This window comes from Phocoena phocoena, chromosome 17 (assembly GCF_963924675.1).
Source record: "Phocoena phocoena chromosome 17, mPhoPho1.1, whole genome shotgun sequence".
In the NCBI taxonomy this organism is placed as follows: Eukaryota; Metazoa; Chordata; class Mammalia; order Artiodactyla; family Phocoenidae; genus Phocoena; species Phocoena phocoena.
Genome location: NC_089235.1, coordinates 77,766,601 through 77,786,013, shown reverse-complemented (window position 1 = coordinate 77,786,013; position 19,413 = coordinate 77,766,601). Strand labels below are relative to the sequence as shown.

At 45.4% G+C, this 19,413-nt stretch overlaps 1 protein-coding gene across 5 annotated transcripts in view; it reads left to right on the top strand.

Moving 5' to 3' along the window:
* TRAPPC9 (trafficking protein particle complex subunit 9) overlaps window positions 1-19,413 on the top strand; it is a 514,113-nt gene that overhangs the window by 163,248 nt on the left and 331,452 nt on the right. For all 5 annotated transcript variants that reach the window (XM_065895753.1, XM_065895755.1, XM_065895754.1 and 2 more), the window contains one exon: window positions 16,680-16,804. In XM_065895753.1, the coding sequence (XP_065751825.1) occupies window positions 16,680-16,804 (125 nt within the window). The remainder of the gene's footprint in view (window positions 1-16,679; window positions 16,805-19,413) is intronic.

Below are 19,413 nucleotides of genomic sequence, written 5' to 3'. Positions count from 1 at the left end.
CTGCTGTGGCCTCTCCCGCTGTGGAGCACAGGCCCCGGATGCGCAGGCTCAGCGGCCATGGCTCACGGGCCCAGCCGCTCCACAGCATGCGGGATCCTCCCGGACCGGGGCACAAACCCGCGTCCCCTGCATCGGCAGGCGGACCCCCAACCACTGCTCCACCAGGGAAGCCCTTGGGTTTGTTTTTGTGGGTCTTTTTCTTCTCCTGTGTTTGCTTCTTAGAGAAGTTTCTTCAGCATTTGTTGTAAAGCTGGTATTATGGTGGTGCTGAATTCTCTTAGCTTTTGCTTGTCTGAAAAGCTTTTGACTTCACTGAATCTGAATGAGACCCTTGCTGGGTAGAGTAATCTTGGTTGTATGCTTTTCTCTTTCATTACTTTAAGTATATTCTGCCACTCCCTTCTGGCCTGCAGAGTTTCCGCCGAGAAATCAGCTGATAACACACAAAGAAATCCCCATAAGGTTATTTCTTGTTTTTCCCTCGCTGCTTTTAATATGTTTTCTTTGAACTTAATTTTTGTTAGTTTGATTAATATGCATATTGGTGTGCTTTTCCTAGGGTTTATCCTGTATGGGACTCTCTGTGCTTCCTGGACTTGGGTGACTATTTGGTTTCCCATGTTAGGGAAGTTTTCAAGTATAGTCTCTTTAAATATTTTCTCAGACCCTTTCTTTTTCTCTTCTTCTTCTGGGACCCATATAATTCGAATGTTGGTGCGTTTAATGTTGTCCCCGAGGTCTCTGAGACTGTCCTCAATTCTTTTCATTCATTTTTCTTTATTCTGCTCCTTTCCACCATTTTGTCTTCCAGCTCACTTATTCGTTCTTCTGCCTCAGTTATTCTGTTATTGATTCCTTATAGTGTATTTTTCTTTTCAGTTATTGTATTGTTCATCTCTGTTTGTTTGTTCTTTAGTTCTTCTAGATCTTTGTTAAAATACAATTTCTTGTATTTTTTCAGTCCATGCCTCCATTCTATTTCTGAGATTCTGGATCATCTTTACTATAATTACTCTGAATTCTTTTTCAGGTAAACTGCCTATTTCCTCTTCATTTATTTGGACTTCTAGGTTTTTATCTTACTCCTTCATCTGTGAGAGAATTTTTTGCTGTCTCTCTCTTTTTCTTTTTTTTTTAATGAGTGGGAGTCTATTCCTGTTTTACTGGTTGTTTGGCCTGAGGCTTCCAACACTGGAGTTGTAGGCTATTGGGTAGAGCTGGGTTTTGGTGGGTAGAACAGGGTCTTAGTGCTGAGATGAGGAATTCCGTGCGACGTCACTCCAATGAATATTCCCTGCAGCCTGAGGTTCTCTGTTGGTCCAGTGGTTTGGACTCGGAGCTCTCACATGCAGGAGCTTCAGCCTGACCCTGGGTTCGTGAAGCAAGATCCCGCAAGCTGCCTGGGGCGGCAAAAAAAACAAACAAAAAAAACAACAATAAAGTTAAAAATAAAATTAGACTAGGAGACTAACAGATATGTTAGGAAGAATGTAAAAATAAAAATATAGTTGAATCAACAACCAGAAGGTACATAAGTACCATAATAGTATAAAAGAGGAGGAGGGAAAAGAAAAAAAAAGCGGGGGGGCGGGGCGGAAGTCCTTGGCGGTGGAGGACGGGGCCTAAGCAAGAGTGATGTTTGGGTGGTGGGCGGGGCTAACACTCAGGACCATTCCACTCTGCCTCCGAATTTATTTGTGTATTCATATTCACCCTTGCGCCCACCACCCAGACCCAGATGGGGGTGATTTTTCCAGCACCCCACCATTCTTCTCCTGTCCTCTCCCTGTTGATGACCCTTTCCTAACAAGGCTGGAAAGGCTCTGGGGGCTGTGGGGGTGGGGCTTAGGCTCAGGGAACAGAAGGAATCCAGGCGTGCCCCCCACCCCTGGTCTTAGAGGGCAGGGGACCTCACTTGGGAGCCCAGCAGGCGCCCCGTGCCCGAGTGGGCGGGACAATCACCCTCCGCTCCTCTCCCGCTCTTCCTGGAGAGTCCCTCCCGCCTGCCTCTCCTGATCTCCCCAGCCTCCCTCCTGTGCCCCCAAGGACCTACGTGGCCTGGAGGGGGCTCTGGAGAGCAGGGGACCAGCCTGGGAGCTCAGCAGGCTCCCCGGCCCCAGTGGGCCAGGCGATCACCCTCCGTTCCTCTCCTGCTCTTCCTGGAGAGTCCCTCCCGCCTGCCTTTCCTGATCTCCCTGGCCTCAGGGGTGCCGACCCCGTCTGGCCTCCACTTCTCCTCCCCCCCTCAGTCCCCCTACATCCTACCGGTTCACTTTGGGGTTCCTCCTGTCTCCTTGGGCGTCACAGTCCCCTACCAGTGCCTGACAGGTGCCCTAGTTGTGGGGAGACGCTATCTCCGCATCTTCCCGCACTGCCATCTTGACTCCGCCTCCGAATTTATTTGTATATTCATATTCACCCTTGCACCCACCACCCAGACCCAGATGGGGGTGATTTTTCCAGCACCCCACCAGTCCTCTCCTGTCCTCTCCCTGTTGATGACCCTGCATCAAAGTAAGTAATTATGACATTGATCATCATAGATTAGTTTTGCCTGTTCTTGTCTTTCATATAGAAGAAATAAATATAGTATATGCTTTTTTGTGTCTTTTTTTTTTTTTTTTTTTTTGCTTTAAACAGCACAGATTTATTCTCTTACAGTTCTGGAGATCAGAAGTCCTATGTGTCTTTTTTCCCACTCAGCATTATACCTGAGATTCATGCATGTTGTTGTGTGTTGCATTTGTTTGTTCCTTTTTATTGGTGGGTGATATTCCACCGTGTGAAAATACCACAGTTTATCCAATCTACTCGTGATGGACATTTGGGTTGTTTCTGCTTTTTGGCTGTTATGAATAATAAACTTTCTTGTACAGGTATTTTGTGGACATCAGCCCACATTTTCGTTGGGTGTGTGCCCAGAAGTGGTTTTACTGGATCATAGGTTATGTGGTGTATGTTGAGCTTTGATAGCTCTACAGTCATCCAGGTTTTCAACCTGCTTATTTGGATTTACACACACCGTCTGCATGCACACCAGTCCTCTGGTGCTCCAGCTCGTCACCACTGATTGGTAGGGTCAGTCTTTAAATTTTAGCTGTTCTTGTTCATGTGTAACCTCATTGTGTTCTAATTGGCTTTTCCCAGATAGCTAATGATGTTGCCCAGTAAAAAACGAAGAAAATATTTTAACAGACCCCTCACAAAAGTGTATATCCAAGCAGTAAGAGATGAAAGGTGTGCAGCATCGTTAGTTATCTGTTTTGCAGCTTTATTGAGATAAGTGACATAGAACATTGTATAAGTTTAAGGTGTACATTGTGTTTATTTGATACATTTGTATATTGCAAAATGATTATCACCTTAGCTAAGACCATCATCACATCACTTAATTACTGTTGCTTTTTTGTGGTGAAAACACTTGAGATCTACTCTCTTAGCAACTTTCAAATGTATAATGCAGTGTTGGTAACTGTAATCACAGTGCTGTGCACTAGGCTCCCAGGACATGCTCGTCTTCTAACTGCAAGTTTGTGCACCGTCACCAGCATCTCCCCATCTTGCCTGCCTCTCAGCCCCTGGTAACCACCATTCTCTCTCTTTTTCCACAGGTGGAAAAAGAATCTTTTTTAGATTCCACATATAAGTGATATCATACAGTATTTGTCTTTCTCTGACTTATTTCACGTAGCATAATGCCCTCAGGGTCCATCCATGTTGTTGCAAATGGCAGGATTTTCTTCTTTCTCATGGAATTATATTCCATTGTGTATATATATATATATATCACATCTTCTGTGTCTGTTCACCTGTAGAGGTATGCTTAGGTTGTTTCCTCATCTTGGCTATTGTGAATAATGCTGTAAAAATATGGAGTGCAGATATCTCTTTGAGATCCTTTTTTTCATTTCCTTTGGATATGTACTCAGAAGTGGGATTGCTGAATGATGTGGTAGTTCTATTTTTTATTTTTTGAGGAATCTCCACACTGTTTCCACAGTGACTGCACCAATTTACATCCCCAACAACAGTGCACAAGGGTGCACTTTTTTCTTTGTCTCCTCATCGTTGCCTACACTTATCTCTTGTCTTTTTGAGAACAGCCATTCTAAAGTATGTGAGATGATATCTCATTGTGGTTTTGGTTTGCATTTCCCTGATGATTAGTGATGGTTGAGCACCTTTTCATGTAGCTTTTGGCCATTTGTATGTCATCTTTGGAAAAGTATCTTACTCGGTTCCTATGCCTATTTTGAAATCGTATATTTTTATTGAGTTGTATGAATTCTTTATACATTTTGATATTAATCCCTTATCAAATAGATGATTTACAAATATTTGCTCCCATTCTGTAGGTTGGCTTTTCATACTGTTGATTGTTTCTTTGGCTGTGTAGAATTATTTTAGTTTGATATAGCCCCACTTGTATTTTTGTTTCTGTTGCTCATGCTTTTGGTGTCAGATCCAAAAAATTGTTGCCAAGACCAGTGTCAAGGAGCTTTTCTCCTATGTTTTCTTCCAGGAGTTTCTCAGTTTCAGGTCCTATGTTTAAGTCTTTAATCTTTTGAGTTAATGTTTGTGAGTGATTTACGATAGGGGTCCAGATTTATTTTTCTGCACGTGGTTATCTAGTTTTCTCTGCACCATTTATTTAAGAGGCTGCCTTTCCCCACTGAATATTCTTGGCTCTCTTGTCAAAGATTAGTTGACCGCATATGCAGCGGTTTATTTATGGGCTCTCTATTTTCCATTGGTCTGTGTGTCTGTTTTTATGCTGTTTTGATTACTATATACTATTTTGATTACTATGGCTTTGTAGTATAATTTGAAATCTGGAAGTATTCAATATGATACCTCCAGCTTTGTCCTTTTGGCTTAGGATTGCTTTGGCTATTGGGGTCTTTGTGACTCCATATGAATTTTAGAATTGCTTTTACTATTTCTGTGAAAAACGCCATTGGAATTTTGATAGGGATTGCATTGAATCTATAGATGGCTTTGGGTAAATATGGACATTTTAACAATATTCTTCTGATCCACAAATACAAGACACCTCTCCATTTTTGTGTCTTCTTCAATGTCTTTCATCAAAGTCTTATAGTTTAGTGCTCAGTTCTTTCATTTCCTTGGTTAAATTCCTAACTATCTTATGTGTTTGATGCTATTGTAAATGGGATTGCTTTCTTTATTATGTTTCAGATATTTTGTTGTTAGTGTGTAGGAAAGCAACTGATTTCTGTATGTTAATGTTATATCCTGAAACTTTACTGAATTTATTGATTAGATCTTACAGTTTTTGGTTGAGTCTAGGATTCTGTATAAGATCATATAATCTGCAAATAAAGATAATTTACTTCTTCCTCTCTGATTTGGATACCTTTTAATATCTTTTTCTCACTTGATTGCTCTGGCTAGGATTTTCAGTACTATGTTGAATAGTGGTAAGAGTGGGCACCCTTGTCTTGTTCCTGATCTTAGAGGAAAATTTTTCAGCCTTTCACCAATTGAGTATGTTAGCTGTTTGCTTGTCATATATAGCCATTATTACCTTGAGGTATGTTCCTTCAACACCCAATTAGTTGAGGGTTTTTATCATGAAAAGATTTTGCATTTTGTCAAATGCTTTTTCTGCATCTATCGAGATGACCACATCATCTTTATCCTTTATTCTGTTAATATGTGTGTATCACATTTATTGATTTGTGTATGCTGAGCCATTCTTGCATCCCAGGGGTAAATCCCATTTGGTCATGGTATATGATGCTCTCAATGTATTGTTGAATTTGATGTGCTGATACTTTGTTGAGGATTTTTGCATCTGTATTCATCAGGGATACGGATGTGTAGTTTTCTTGTAGTTTCCTTGTCTGGCTTTGGTACTGGGGTAATGCTAACCTGGGAAAATGAGCTTGGGATTCTTCCCTCTTCCTTAATTTCTGGAAGAGTTTGAGAAGGATTGGCGTTAATTTTTTAAACGTTTGGTAGAATTCACCTGTAAAACCATTTTAGTTACCTGTTTTAGTCTATAGTTTTTGAGCTAATTTTGTGTGTGTATATTAGGTACTTGTAAGTATTTGAATGGGAGTGGATATTATAGAATATTTGAAGTTACGTCATACAATTTTAAGTTATGGAAGTGTAACTAATTACTAGTATTCTGTTTTAATCAGGTAACAGGACTTAAATAATTTCTTTCTTCTGGGTTTTACCATGAGGTGTGTGGTGTAGTAGAGTTAGCAATTACGGTGTGTACTTCCCCCAACACCCCCTTCACAGATATTTGTGGACTGTCTACTTTATTCCAGGTACAGGCATACCTCGGAGATACTGTGAGTTCAGTTCCACACAACCACAATAAAGTGAATATTGCAGTAAATCGAGTCATGGTTTTTTGTTTCCCAGTGCTTATAAAAGTTGTTTACACTATACCGTAGTATATTAAGTGTGTAATAGCATTATGTCTGAAAAAAGCAATGCACGTACCTTAATTAAAAATACTTCATCGCTAAAAAATGATCAGAGATCACCATAACAAATATAATAATCAAAAATTCTGAAATACTGTGAGAATTACTGAAATGTGAGACAGAGACACCAAGTGAGCGAATGCTGTTAGAAAAATGGCGCCGATAGACTTGCTTCACACAGGGCTGCCACAAACCTTCAATTTGTAAAAAGTGCAGTACCTGCGAAGCGCAGTAAAACGAGGTGTGTCTGTACTGTACTCCTCTTGGGATTGTCCTGAGTAAAATGAGACGCAGTCCCTGCCCTCAAGGAGCTTAGTGTCCAGTGCAGTGCTGTCCATCAGAACTCTGTGATAGGGCAGTTCCTGTTCTGAGCCGTCCAGTAGGGTGACCGTGGGTCACATGTGGCTTTGATCACTTGTGATGTGGATGGTGCATCTAAAGATCAAGTATTATTTGATTTTAATTACTTTAAAGGTGCACTGTCTTGCGGCCACTCTGTTAGACCGCGCAAGTCTAGTGGGAGAGAGGGGCAATTTAATAATTGATAAAATAAGTGAAATGAATTTTTTCACAAATAAATGAAAAAGTACAGCTTTGCTAAGTGCTAGGTAGGAGAGGTACATGATACTATGACTGTATCACAGGGAGTGGGGGAAGGCTTGTCTTTGGAGATGATGATGGAGGTAAAATTTACAGAAAGAGCGGGACCTTAGAGGATGAAATAGGGAGGGGTGGGGAAATTAGTTTTTCATGCATGTGTAAAAACTGTGGCAGAAAGCAAGTTCCGGTAACTTAGTTTTTGAAAAGTGTGTGTGTGTGTGTGTTTGTGTGTGTGTGTGTGTGTGTGTGTGTGTGTGTGAGGGAGAGGGAGAGGGAGAGGGTGAGGGAGAGGGAGAGGGTGAGGGAGAGGGAGAGCGAGAGCGAGAGGGAGAGGGAGAGGGTGAGGGTGAGGGAGAGGGAGAGCGAGAGCGAGAGCGAGAGCGAGAGGGGGAGGGAGGGAGATTCTAACAGTTATTCCTTAAGAGAGTTTGCCCCATAAGTATCAATAACGAATTTGTTGGAGAGGAGAGGTTTTGGGGGATGATGCTGGCTTGAACTTTTTCTTTAGATAATTCCTAAAATTAGTGTTCTGACTTGAAACTGTCAGCTCTGTGATTTCTGTGATTTGGCTGACTCTTTAATGAAGAAATAATGACTTTCCCAGTCTTTTAGGGATGTGCAGTGCTTGAGGACAGCTGTGAAGAGGGCTCAGACATTCAGACTGTACTTTGAATTTCTTGTTTCTAAAAGAACAAGCATGTGTCGTTACTTGGCCTGGGACCATCGCTCTCCCTTTGTTATCTTGTGGAAAAGGCATCCTATTTCCAGTTTCAAATTGGCAGTACTCTGGTTTTGTTTTCCTGATTTTATCCTAAAATAACATATGCTAATTGAGCTATTTCTGTGGCTTTCTTTGGAGAATTGATGTTCATTTATTTGTGTTTCTCTTTAAGTAGAGATGGAATACTACATGTAAACAAGATATAAAAGATGTGTAAGATCCAGAGTGGAAACGTGAGAGCAGCATTTATCAAAGGTCATGCTCTCACTGACCTTTCCTGTTGATCAGTGATCAGTCTTTCCCAAGGCTGGGGGCGGGCGGGGGGCAGGGCCAGGCTTTTGTCTCCACGTCCAGTGCTCCTTTTAAGCACATCGGTTCTGGACAGACAAAGGGAGCACATCTGGGATTTGAACACATGTCCTCACATCTCTTTTGTTAAAAAAATTTTTATTGAAGTATAGTTGACTTGTTAATTTCTGCTGTACAGCAAGGTGATTCAGTTATACATACATATACATATATATATCTATATATATCTATATATATATCTTGTTCATGTTCTTTTCCATCATGGTTTATCACAGGATATTGATATTCCCTGTGCTCTACAGTGTGTCCTCAAGTACCTTAATCCTTCACTTCCTTTGAAGATTTCCAAAGAAAAGAAAGTGCCACTTTTGGGCTCCCATTTCAGGGCTCTGTCGCCAGGCGTCCCTGAGATCTTTTGGCCAAGTGTCACCTGCTTCGGTTTCACTTGTTTCTTTTTTTCTTACCCATCTTTAGAGGGGGAGAAACTCGGTAATGTCCTGAAGCTAAGAGGACCGTCAGAGGGTTTAAAAGTCCACTGTAGTTGGCTTCCTGTGTGGCCAGTGACTCAAATGGTGTCACTTTTCGGCAAAGGTGATCATCAGTAACAGGCTCGCAAACGAGATCGCACTGGACACTGGCTGCTGTAGCATGTTGAACACGTCGTCTGCTGTGAAAAAGTATGGATTTCACACTTAGCCTTGGAGGTGACAGCCGGACGTTACTGTGAGAAAGTGTGCCTTGTGTGCACAGCGTCGTGGAACTAGACCTTTGTTTCTTCTCTTACCTGGGACACCAGAAGGAGATCCTACTCTCAGATTTTAGGGCTGCAACTTCACAACACTTTGTCTGTGTGATGCTGCCTCGTTCGTAGTATAGGCTTCATGGCAGAATTCCATTCTTCTTTATGACTGAGTAATATTCCATTGTGTATAGGCACCACTTCTTTATCCATTTGTCTGTTGATGGACACTTGGGTTGCTTCCATGTCTTGGCTGTTGTGAGAAGTGCTGCTTAAGAACATTGGGGTGCATGTATCTTTTTGAATTAGTGTTTTCGCGTCTTCTGGATATATATACCCAGGAGAGTGGAATTGCTGGATCATATGGTAGCTATATTTTTAGGAACCTTGTACTGTTTTCCATAGTGATTGCACCAGTTTACACTCCCACCAACAGTGTATGAGGGTTCCTTTTCTTGTTGAGTTCCTTTAGTGAGGATGTGTTGGTGGTAAGTTTGCTCAGCTTTTGTTCTGAAATGTCTTTATGTCACCAGTTATTTCTAAGAATAGGAAGTTCTGCTGTGTACATATTTCTAGATTAGCAGTTAAATTTTCTTAAATACTTTGTAGATGAATTCATACTGTCTAATGGCTTCCATTGCTATTGAAGTTAGCTGTTGGTGTAATTACTGTTCCTTTGGATACAATCTCCATTTTTCTCCCCCCCCAAGTGTTTATATCCTTTAATTAAAAAAAAAATTGATACAATTCACATACCATAAATTCACCCATTTAAAGTGTACAATTTAGTAACTTTTAGTATGTTCAGAGTTGTGCAGTCAACCAAAATCAGAACATTTTTATCGTCCCAAAAAGAAACCCCAAACCCATTAGGAGCCATTCACCATTCTCCCCTCCCCTGGTAACGAGAAATCTACCTTCTGTCTCTATGGATTTACCTATTCTGAACATTTCATATAAATGGAATCATACAATCTGGCTTCTTCCGCTTAGCATGATGCTTCAGGGGTCATTGGTGTTGCAACCTGTGTCAGCCCCTCATTCCTTTCTGAGGATGAGTAATATTCTATCGTATGGACAGACGGTTTTTGTTTATCGGTTTGTCAGTTGATGGATCTTTGAACTGTTTCCATTCTGGCTGCTATGATTAATGCTGTTATGAGAATCTGTGTACACGTTTTTGTGTGGACATGTCCCTATATGGTTTTTTTTTTAGAATTTAATTTATTTTTTTATACAGCAGGTTCTTATTAGTTATCTATTTTATACATATTAGTGTATATATATCAATCCCCTGTATGTTTTCAAAAATAACTTTTTCTTACTTTTCCGGTATTCTGCAGGTTTACTGTGTCATTTCTAGGTTTGCGTTTCCATTTATTGGTCCCATTGAGCTTTTTTGCGCTTTTTGAATTTGAGGATTCACATTTTTCCATTATGAAAAATGTTCAGTCTGTCTCTCTTCAGATACCAACTTTCCCCAGTTTACTCTCACCTGCTGCCCTAACTCCTGTTCACCTGTGTAGCCTCTCACTCTTCCATGGCCTCTAATGTTCTTTCACATTCCTCATCTTTCTCCATGTGCCACATTCTAGATGATTTCCACTCCTCTTTTTCCCAATTCACTAACTTTTTCTTTTTGCCTAATTTTCTGTTTGGCTCTTTAAGGAGTGTTTAAATTATCCAGTTTGTCTTTCACTTCAAGAGGTGATATTTTGGGAGTTCCCTGGCGGTCCAGTGGTTAGCACTCAGCTCTTTCACTGCCGTGGCCCAGGTTCAGTCCCTGGTCGGGGAACTAAGATCCCCCAAGCCATGTGATGCTGCCAAACAAGACAAAAAACAACCAAAAAACCCCCAAAGAGGTGATATTTGTTCTTAAATTGCCTGCTCAGCTTTTGATAGGCTCATCTTCCTTATTTATTCCTTTGAATTCCTTTTTATTGTTTGCAAGCATATTAACAACTCATTAATAACTTTCTTGGAAAATCAAATATACACTTAGCATATGACCCAGCCAACTTATTCCTGGATATTGAACCAGGAGGACTGACAGCATATGTCCATACAAGGACTCGTACACAGATGTTCAGAGCAGCTTTATTTTCGTAATAACCAGAAACAAGTTCATCAGTAGGTGAGTGGAAAAACAAATTGTGTTATATCCACTCACTGGAATACTATTGAGAGATAGAAAGGAGTGAACTGTTGATATGCACGATAACTCAGGATGATTCCGAGATAAGTATGCTGAGTGAAAGAAGCCTGACAGAGAAGCGTAGATTAATGTACAATGTGTATAATGTGGTAACTTCTGGAAAACGCACCCTCATGTCTGGTGCCAGCAGTGGGTATCTGGCCAGGAGGGTGGCGGTGAGGATGTGCGAGGGTGCATGGGGAACCTGGCAGTAGGTGGATATGTTCACCGTCTCAATTGTGTTGCTTGTTTTAGGAATGTCAGAACTCCTCCAGTTGTACAGTTTAAACATCTGCAGGTATGATATGCTAATTGTGTCTCTGTAACGATGTTAAAGTGAGAAGCCCTGGTACTGGGTGAGGGTGCCTGGAATGAGAATGTGCGGAGGAGGGAGAGGCTGCAGACATCCCGGGAGGCCGTTCGTGGGGCGAGAGCAGTGAGGCACCGATTGGGCCCCTCAGGAGGGGTGCTGCTTCCCCCTACTTTAGCAGGAGGGAAGGCCAGGGGGATGGAGGGAGGGCTGTTTCCGTTTGAATGGTATATGAAGGCCACTGTTTCTACATGAATTATTTTTTCTTCCTAAGCATATCCCAAAGTTTCTGAATGAATAAACACACCACTTTCTCTATGGAAATTGAGGATGAGTATTGTCTAATTTCTGAGCCAAATGCTTCTACTTCTTTGGTTTTCTTGAGGATATGTTATGATAACCAGATGGGCTCTTTGGCACCCAGGGACTTCATGAATAATTGAAAAAACATCTTCAAAATATATTCTACCTGGAGCACCAGACCCCGACCAACTCCCACTGGGAGATGGTTGTCTCCTTTGGCCTTTGTAAATGCATTTTTTTCCAGTTTGGTTTATTTCATATACCTGTCACCAGTGAGCAAAGTGTGTATTCAGCCTTCAGCATTTGTGTCTCTTTTGAAAGTGCACAAAAGTGGACACATCTCTGGAGTGGCCCCCTCACCGGAGACAGATGCTAAGCCGTCGTGAGGGGCCTCGTGGTAGGTTTCGTGGGATGGTGCACTGCAGAGCAGCCTGGCTGGGGAGGTTTCATAAGCTCACGTCGGGGCGGAAGCATGTTGTTTGTGCCAGCTTTGCCGGGTCATCACACATCCGACAGGACTGACTTCTAGTTCTGGCTGTGCCTCTGATGAACTACTAAGTTCCTTACCTTCTCGGGACCTCGGCTTCCTGGTCTATAGAACTGATAAAATCGTGCCCGCCTGGCAGGGCGTGACGAGCAGCTACATGACGTGTCCTAAGCGCCCAGTGCTGTGCTGAGCCCGCGGTGAACACGCAGCCTCCAGCCCTTCTTAGTTGCAGTATTTTTATTGCGACTGTGCTTTTTCTTCCCACCACACACATGCCACTTTCAGCTGTCATTTCTACCAGTTGCCACCGTGGCTGTGATGAAGCTGACTTCGAGAGACACGTACTGTTTTAGCATGTAAAATTGTATTTCTGAATTGCCCACAGAGGCGCTCTTAATAGAAGAATTGAGCGCTGTAAACGGCAGCTGTGAGATTCTCTCGAGAAGCTCACTTTGATTCATGATGATCTCCCAGGCTCGTCCCATTCTTAAATACCCTCTGTCCTCCTCAACCCACTCATCTCTGCGGTCTTCCTACGAGGCTGCCATCGTCTGTTTGTGACTTTCTTGGTCTTGCCTTCCTATTACTTGTCATCCCAATCTGTTCTCTGTTCTATTTGTGGTAGCCTGTGTTGGCAGGAAAATTGGCCGTAATGGTTGAACAGAATTTGCTGCCCTCCATCCGCCCAGCTGGGAGCGGCCTCTTCCCTGCTCGCTCCACTGGCTCCGTCCAGCCTCTCGCCACCCTGTGCGGTGGCCTCCTCCTCTCCAGCCCTGTCCTTAGGCGGCTTCCGGCCTTCCCAAGGCTGGCTTCTCCCTCCCACCCCTCTGTCTCCCATGGGGACAGAGCTGCTGATCTTCTGTCCCCATTTATAATTTATACATAGCTTGTCTTTTCCATTCTCAATTGGATTAGGGGGCAGAATTCTTTAATCTATAAAGAAGCCGGAGAGTAGCTGTTTTAATATATATTTTTTCCCTGAGCTTGAAGATTACAGGTTTCTGAGGTTTCTTTGAGGCTTTGAAGTCATTGTCAGAAAAGGAGGCAAATTTCAGATGTAATTTTTAGCCTTTTTTGGTAAGTGCCCACATCCTAGATCCCTCCAGTTCCAAGACACTGCAGATTTGTACTTTTCACTGATTCCCTTGAGCTGGTCCCCATTTTAGAGTCAAGAAAACTGAGCTCACAGGGTTGTGTGACTCATTCACTCTTGCAGTGTGGTGGGAGGTTGGCTACAGGAAGACCCAAACCTCTATCTTGAGAACATATGATTCAAAGGAAGATCCACCCCACCTGCTCCACCCTTCATAGATCAAAGCTCAGAAAGACTCAACGAGACCTTTCTGGGGTCTCATGTTCGTCCTGTGGATCAACCACTGTTGATGGGACATTTCCATCTCTCACCACGGCTGGATTAGAGCCACCCCTGATCCCGCCAGAGCAACCTGGCGTGGGGCAGGAGCTGTTCCGCAAGGAAGGAGGACAGACCAAGCAGCTGCTCAGGACATTTCCCACTACAGCCCGGAGCCTCTGGACCCCTGCAGAAAGGAGGCCTTGAGCACTGTTACAAGTGTAAAACAGGATCAGTATTTCCAAGGCAGAAAAGGACCTCAGGCCTTTGGGAGCTAGCAGCATTTGCATAATATGCTAATGATGGAAACTTTCTCTAGGGAAGAGTGAAGTACGTGGGGGAACGAGAGGTGGCACTTAAAATCCGTTGGGCACCTGCCTTAACTCAGCAGGGGTGACCCTGGGGCTCACTTACAGGCTCCACATGACCTAGTTTCTGGCTGAAGAGTGTGGAGTTTGTGTTTTGCAAATGTCTGTGTTCATAATACTAGTTCCCTCGCGGCAGGTATGGTGGTGTAGTGGAGAGGTTTTACAGGTTATGCCCGTGATGCTGGGAGAATGAGAAAAGGGAGAGAAAAACCCATTCAAATCTCACAGCTTTGGACTGACTTTTGCAAATGGGTCTTTGCACAGAGACATATGATGAAAGTTCAGTTAACCGTGAGTGAATTGAGTTGATTATTGAACGTGACTTTGGGGTGATGGAATTTTCGTTGACCGTGGCGTGTAAACTACCAAATCTGACCCTGTGATTTATTCATTTACTTAACGTTTACTGTGGATTTATGATTTGCTAGAGCCTGTGCCCGCTACTGTGGGGGGTGTATGAGAGTGACATTGATAAGAATTCTGCCCTCGATGAGTTTATAGTCATGGAAGGAATCTGGGACGTGCATATAGGTTGCTATAATAACAATAGCTGTTTTTGCCCAATGTTTGCCAGGTACCAGGTCTTGTGACAAACACTTCATATGCCCTGACCCGTCTGAGTCCCCACCACGGCCCTGCCTCGCAGCCTGTCTTCCTGGATACGGGGCCAGCTGTAGTGATCGCGGGTCTCAGTGTAGACGAGGTGCCCGGACTCGGAGGAAGGGTGGCTGCATGGTGAAGAATTGGGGATATTAGGATCCACAGAGGTGGTTGTCAGAGGTGCACAACGGTGAGAAGACGCAGGACAGAGTAGGGGCGACAGGGAATGTGTTTAGGCAGGAGAATTGCCTCAATCCGGTTGCAGGTACTGACCTGATTCACAGTTGGGTGCCGGTCCCTGGGCGGCCGCTTTATTTCCAGTCTATCCTTCACTTAGTGTGTCGTCCTTTCGGGTCCCACCCAAAGCCTCTAGGGCTTACCATCCACTCTTTTTAGGGGACACAGAATGTCACTGCTTTCCCACCTGAGTGTGAAAGGCTCTGCTCAGATTCTCAGCCTCTTGGTCAGTTCTTCAGGGAGCTGCAGGCACCTCTGGGGAAGTTTAATGCCAGGCCCGTGTCCCTGTATCTCCTTTTTCTGCCGGATCGTGATCCTGGAGTTCTTCCTGCCTTGTTAGCCCTCCAGTGCCTTGTCTGCGTTCTCGAGCTGTTCTCAGCGGCTGGGTTGGTCTGAATTGTCTACCTGCTGTTATCAGAAGTAGGAGCTCCTGAAGTGTATTCGGTAACTATTCAGTGTAAGCTGCTCGTGGGGCTATTGGGGGTTTGTACTCACCTGCTTGCCTGTTCAATGATGCGTGGGCACCTGGTTTACTTGTAACTGAGTTTTGGTGTGGCTCTCTGCAGCTCGTTTGACTTTCTGTTGTGATTCTGAGGGTTGCATAAACTGTCGTCTAGCCACCATCTGGAATTGTATTTTGGGTTTGCATTTTCTCTGCTTAATGCAAGTCATTTAAAAATTAGCTTTTGGGACTTCCCTGGTGGTGCAGTAGATAAGAATCCGCCTGCCAATGCAGGAGATACGGGTTCGAGCCCTGGTCTGGGAAGATCCCACATGCCGCGGAGCAGCTAAGCCCGTGCACCACAACTACTGAGCCTGCGCTCTAGAGCCCGTGTGCCACAACTACCGAAGCCCGTATGCCTAGAACCCGTGCTCCACAACAAGAGAAGCCACCGCAATGAGAAGCCTGCGCACCGCAATGAAGAGTAGCCCCCGCTCGAGGCAACTAGAGAAAGCCCGTGCGCAGCAACGAAGACCCAACACAGCCAAAAATAAATAAACAAACAAACAAATAAATAAAATTAACTTTTCATGGCGATGTTCCTAACAAATGTTTCTTCATAATTGGTGGGCACCTCCATCTAATTTAGAAGTGGTTCTAGTTGATAATTGAGTCAGTTTCTTTTGGGGTGCAGAAGATACTTACACTGTTGTCAGCAGTTTTTACAGTCTGAAAATGCATTTTTCTTCAACCTCATGCAGCCATTGTGCTGTGCAAAGGGCCCTTGAGTAACAGGAGGCATCCTGGGAGGGGCGTGACCTGATTTACATTTCTGTGGATGGAAACGAGCCAGAGCGGCATGTGTGTGTGGGGGCAGCCAGGAGGCCTTGTTCTTAGTGCTGGAGGGGCTGATGGCGACCAGACCAGGCTGGTGGCCTTGAAAGCCATTTCTGCAAATACTCTGAGAGCTAACAAGAGCTCCTTTTGGATTGGATGTGGGGTGTGAGATAAAGGACTTAGGAGGAGTCCTGGATTAGACTGACAGGTGAGATCACCAGGTACGAAAAAGAACAGGTGGCAGGGAGCGCTCTACAGAGGTTTACATACGGTCCTGGACACAGTAGTGGCCTCCTGAAATTGGAAGACGAATGGGCTTTTAGACTAAGTTCAAGTGGCACGGTGAAGCCACCGCATGAACGGAGGCTGAGGGAGCAGCTCGTACAAAGGCTGGAAGGTAAAGGCGGCTTGGCGCTGTCTGAGCACAGGAAGCTGGGGGCGGGTGCAGGTGACGTGGTGCTTCAGCTGTGCCTCCTGACAGATGGTAGGCACCTGGCGTTTTTCAGAAGTGGTACGTCCTCGACTTTGACTTGTGGTAGGTGTGACTCTACGTTCCCGGGAGATTCACCGGGCGGTTGTAGTTAACACGAGGTAGAGTAGTGAGCACACACGGGGGCATTACCCCAGATATTAGCGATTTTTGAATAAAATCTCCTACATTAAAAAAAAAAATCCGGTTAACTTCTCACTTACAATTTTATTCTTATCTTTCAGACAGCATCAGTGTGAGTGGCTTTCCGCTGTGCAGCCCCTTCCGCCAGGTTGTGAGGCCCCGGCTGGAGAGCAAGCCCGTGAACCCAGCTGAGGGCAGCCGGCCTGGGGACCTGGGTCACGTGAAGGTGAGTCGGCCCCCACAGGGCAGCCCGCCAAGGGGCTTGGCGCTCTGGGTTTCTGCCGAGCCTTTCGGAGGCAAAGTCCTGAGTAGTTTTCAGAAAGGAAAGGAAGCGTGTATTTGATAACAGATCTGTGTTTGTGGAAAGCTGGTTTCTCAGTATTTCTCCTTCTGTGTGAGGTTCGGGAAGCGGTTACACTGAAGCTTGAGTGCCTCGTGTGGTGGTGGACTCTTAATTTCCTGAAGTTTCGGGAATTTGTGGGTTGAATCTAGGACTGTACTGATGGAAGTAGGATGTCGCCTGCTTTTTTCTCGTTCATTTAAAAAATTTATCTATCGCATCGTTATTCTCAGTTCAGATGTTTATCCCGTAGACTTGTCTTAATCCTTAGGCGACTCCTTCCACTTGTTGGTCTTTGAGCACCAGGGCAGCCGGAATGAATATATAAGTCACGAGTGAGTGTTGGTGCACAGGTGCCTTGGGCCTGGAGCCTGAGCAGAGATGAGCTGTCTCCTCAGAGCACGAGGGCAGTCGGGGCAGAGCTCTCGGTGGTCAGCGACTTGTCAGCACCTGGAAAGCTTGGCTGGGACAAGCCTGCCCAGGGAGCGTGTGTAGAGCGAGGGGATGAGAGGTCCCAGCAGCTGTGACTGGGGAGCAGGCAGCAAAGTCGCCAAGGATGACTTCAATAGGCGTGTGTCCGGGCCCAGCCTTTTGGGGCACTGCTTACATTCTTGGCGTTTAACAGGGTCACTGACTGACTAGACCCATCAGAAGAGCTCGGCCAAACTGGCTGTGAGTCAGTGGGACAACAAATTGTGAGCCATCGGGGCTGCACTTGACGCAAACAGGATGACGGTGGAAGGACCTGGACGCCGTCTGCCACGAGGCCGTGGCGGAGGGCACGCACCAACCTGGGTTGACAGAGGTCGCGTCGGTGGGCTGAAGTGCTGAGGAGCTGGGTTTCGGGGGAGAGTCTTCTCCATTTAGGGCCCTGTGGGAAAGAGGAAGGTGGCATAGCCGGGAGTCTCCGTCACTCAGATACAGAAGCTTGATGGCTGTGAGTCAGGGCTGTAGTGTTGGCCAAGGGCCCTGGGATGTGGAAGAAAAGTCCCACCAGAGGGAGCAAAGGCGTAGAGGTTCCGCAAGCATAGATGCTGTTGGGGTGATTGTTGGCAGGGAGCCACGGAGGAGAAGCTGGGAAAGGGACTTCCTTCCAGGCCCCGGATGGCACTTCCCTGCCGTCTCAGGTGTTCCTCCTCCTGGGTCAGGCCCCTCAGCATCGTTACCTTTGCCTCTGCAGTTGGCCTTGTGGCTTCCCCATCTCCGTCTGCTGTTGGTGCAGCTGTGGCACGATTTTCTTTTTATTTATGTATTTAACTTATTTATTTTTGGCTGCGTTGGGTCTTCGTTGCTGCACACGGGCTTTCTCTAGTTGCGGCGAGCGGGGGCTACTCTTTGTCGCGGTGTGCGGGCTTTTCACTGCGGTGGCTTCTCTTGTTGCGGAGCACGGGCTCTAGGTGCGTGGGCTCAGTAGTTGTAGCACGTGGGCTCAGTAGTTGTGGCTCGCGGGCTCTAGAGCGCAGGCTCAGTAGTTGTGGCGCACGGGCTTAGTTGCTCCGTGGCATATGGGATCTTCCTGGACCAGGCCTTGAACCCGTGTCCTGTGCATTGACAGGTGGATTCTTTACCACTGTGCCACCAGGGAAGCCCACGATTCTCTTTTATCCACATCCACACACACCAGTCTCCTTTTAGAGCTGTCAGGAATGCTGTCGGGTGGATGTGCTGACCTCGTGGGAGGCTTTGTGCCGAGAGGGAGTCACCCAGTTTGTCTGAGGTCTGTTGGCGAGGGGTGCAGTGAGTCCAAACCTGTGAAATGTCGCACCTCTCCCTGGTCGTCCAGATGCGTCCTCGCGGTTCAGTTGAACTTGTGAGGTTCGGCACGGGAGTGGCGTCTCTGAGCGGCTCCTGTGCTTCTGGTGCTGTCATGTGGGAGCCTCCTGGCACTGCTGAGCCTGTTACATCAGCCTTCTCCCCAGAGCAGGAACGGCTTTAATTGGGAATGTGCTAAACCTGTAAACCTCGCTGAGGAATGGTGTAGTCATGGAAACAAGTAATTCAGTGAAAGTGGCTTCTGGGGAGCCCCTCAAGAAGTGGGAAAAGATAACATGTGTTTCTTCGGATTTCCCAGAAAGATTCCTTCCCCCGTTTGGTTCGCGACATGTCTGTCCGCATTTATTCCCGGCTTTTCTGCACACCCTGAAGAATCTTCTAGGATTGAAAACAGATTGTGTGAAGTGAGTGCACATTAGACATAATATTCCTGTCAGTTAGACTCTGCAGTAGGGCCTCTCTGACCCTCAGTTTCTCCATCTGTAAAATGGAGCAATCACGCTCCCTTCATGGGGTTGTTGGGAGGCTCAAATAATAGAAGAGCTGGGCAGGGAGGAGAAACAAAGCTGATCAAATCAAGAACTGGTAATGGACTGGGACTTGATGCCTGTAGTTTGGGAGAGAAATGAGACTTGGTGAATGCGCCCCGCTGGCTGTTACAGGGGAGCAGCCCCGGCTAGGCTGGACACTGGGTGGCCGACCTAGAGTCTCTCGACCAGTTT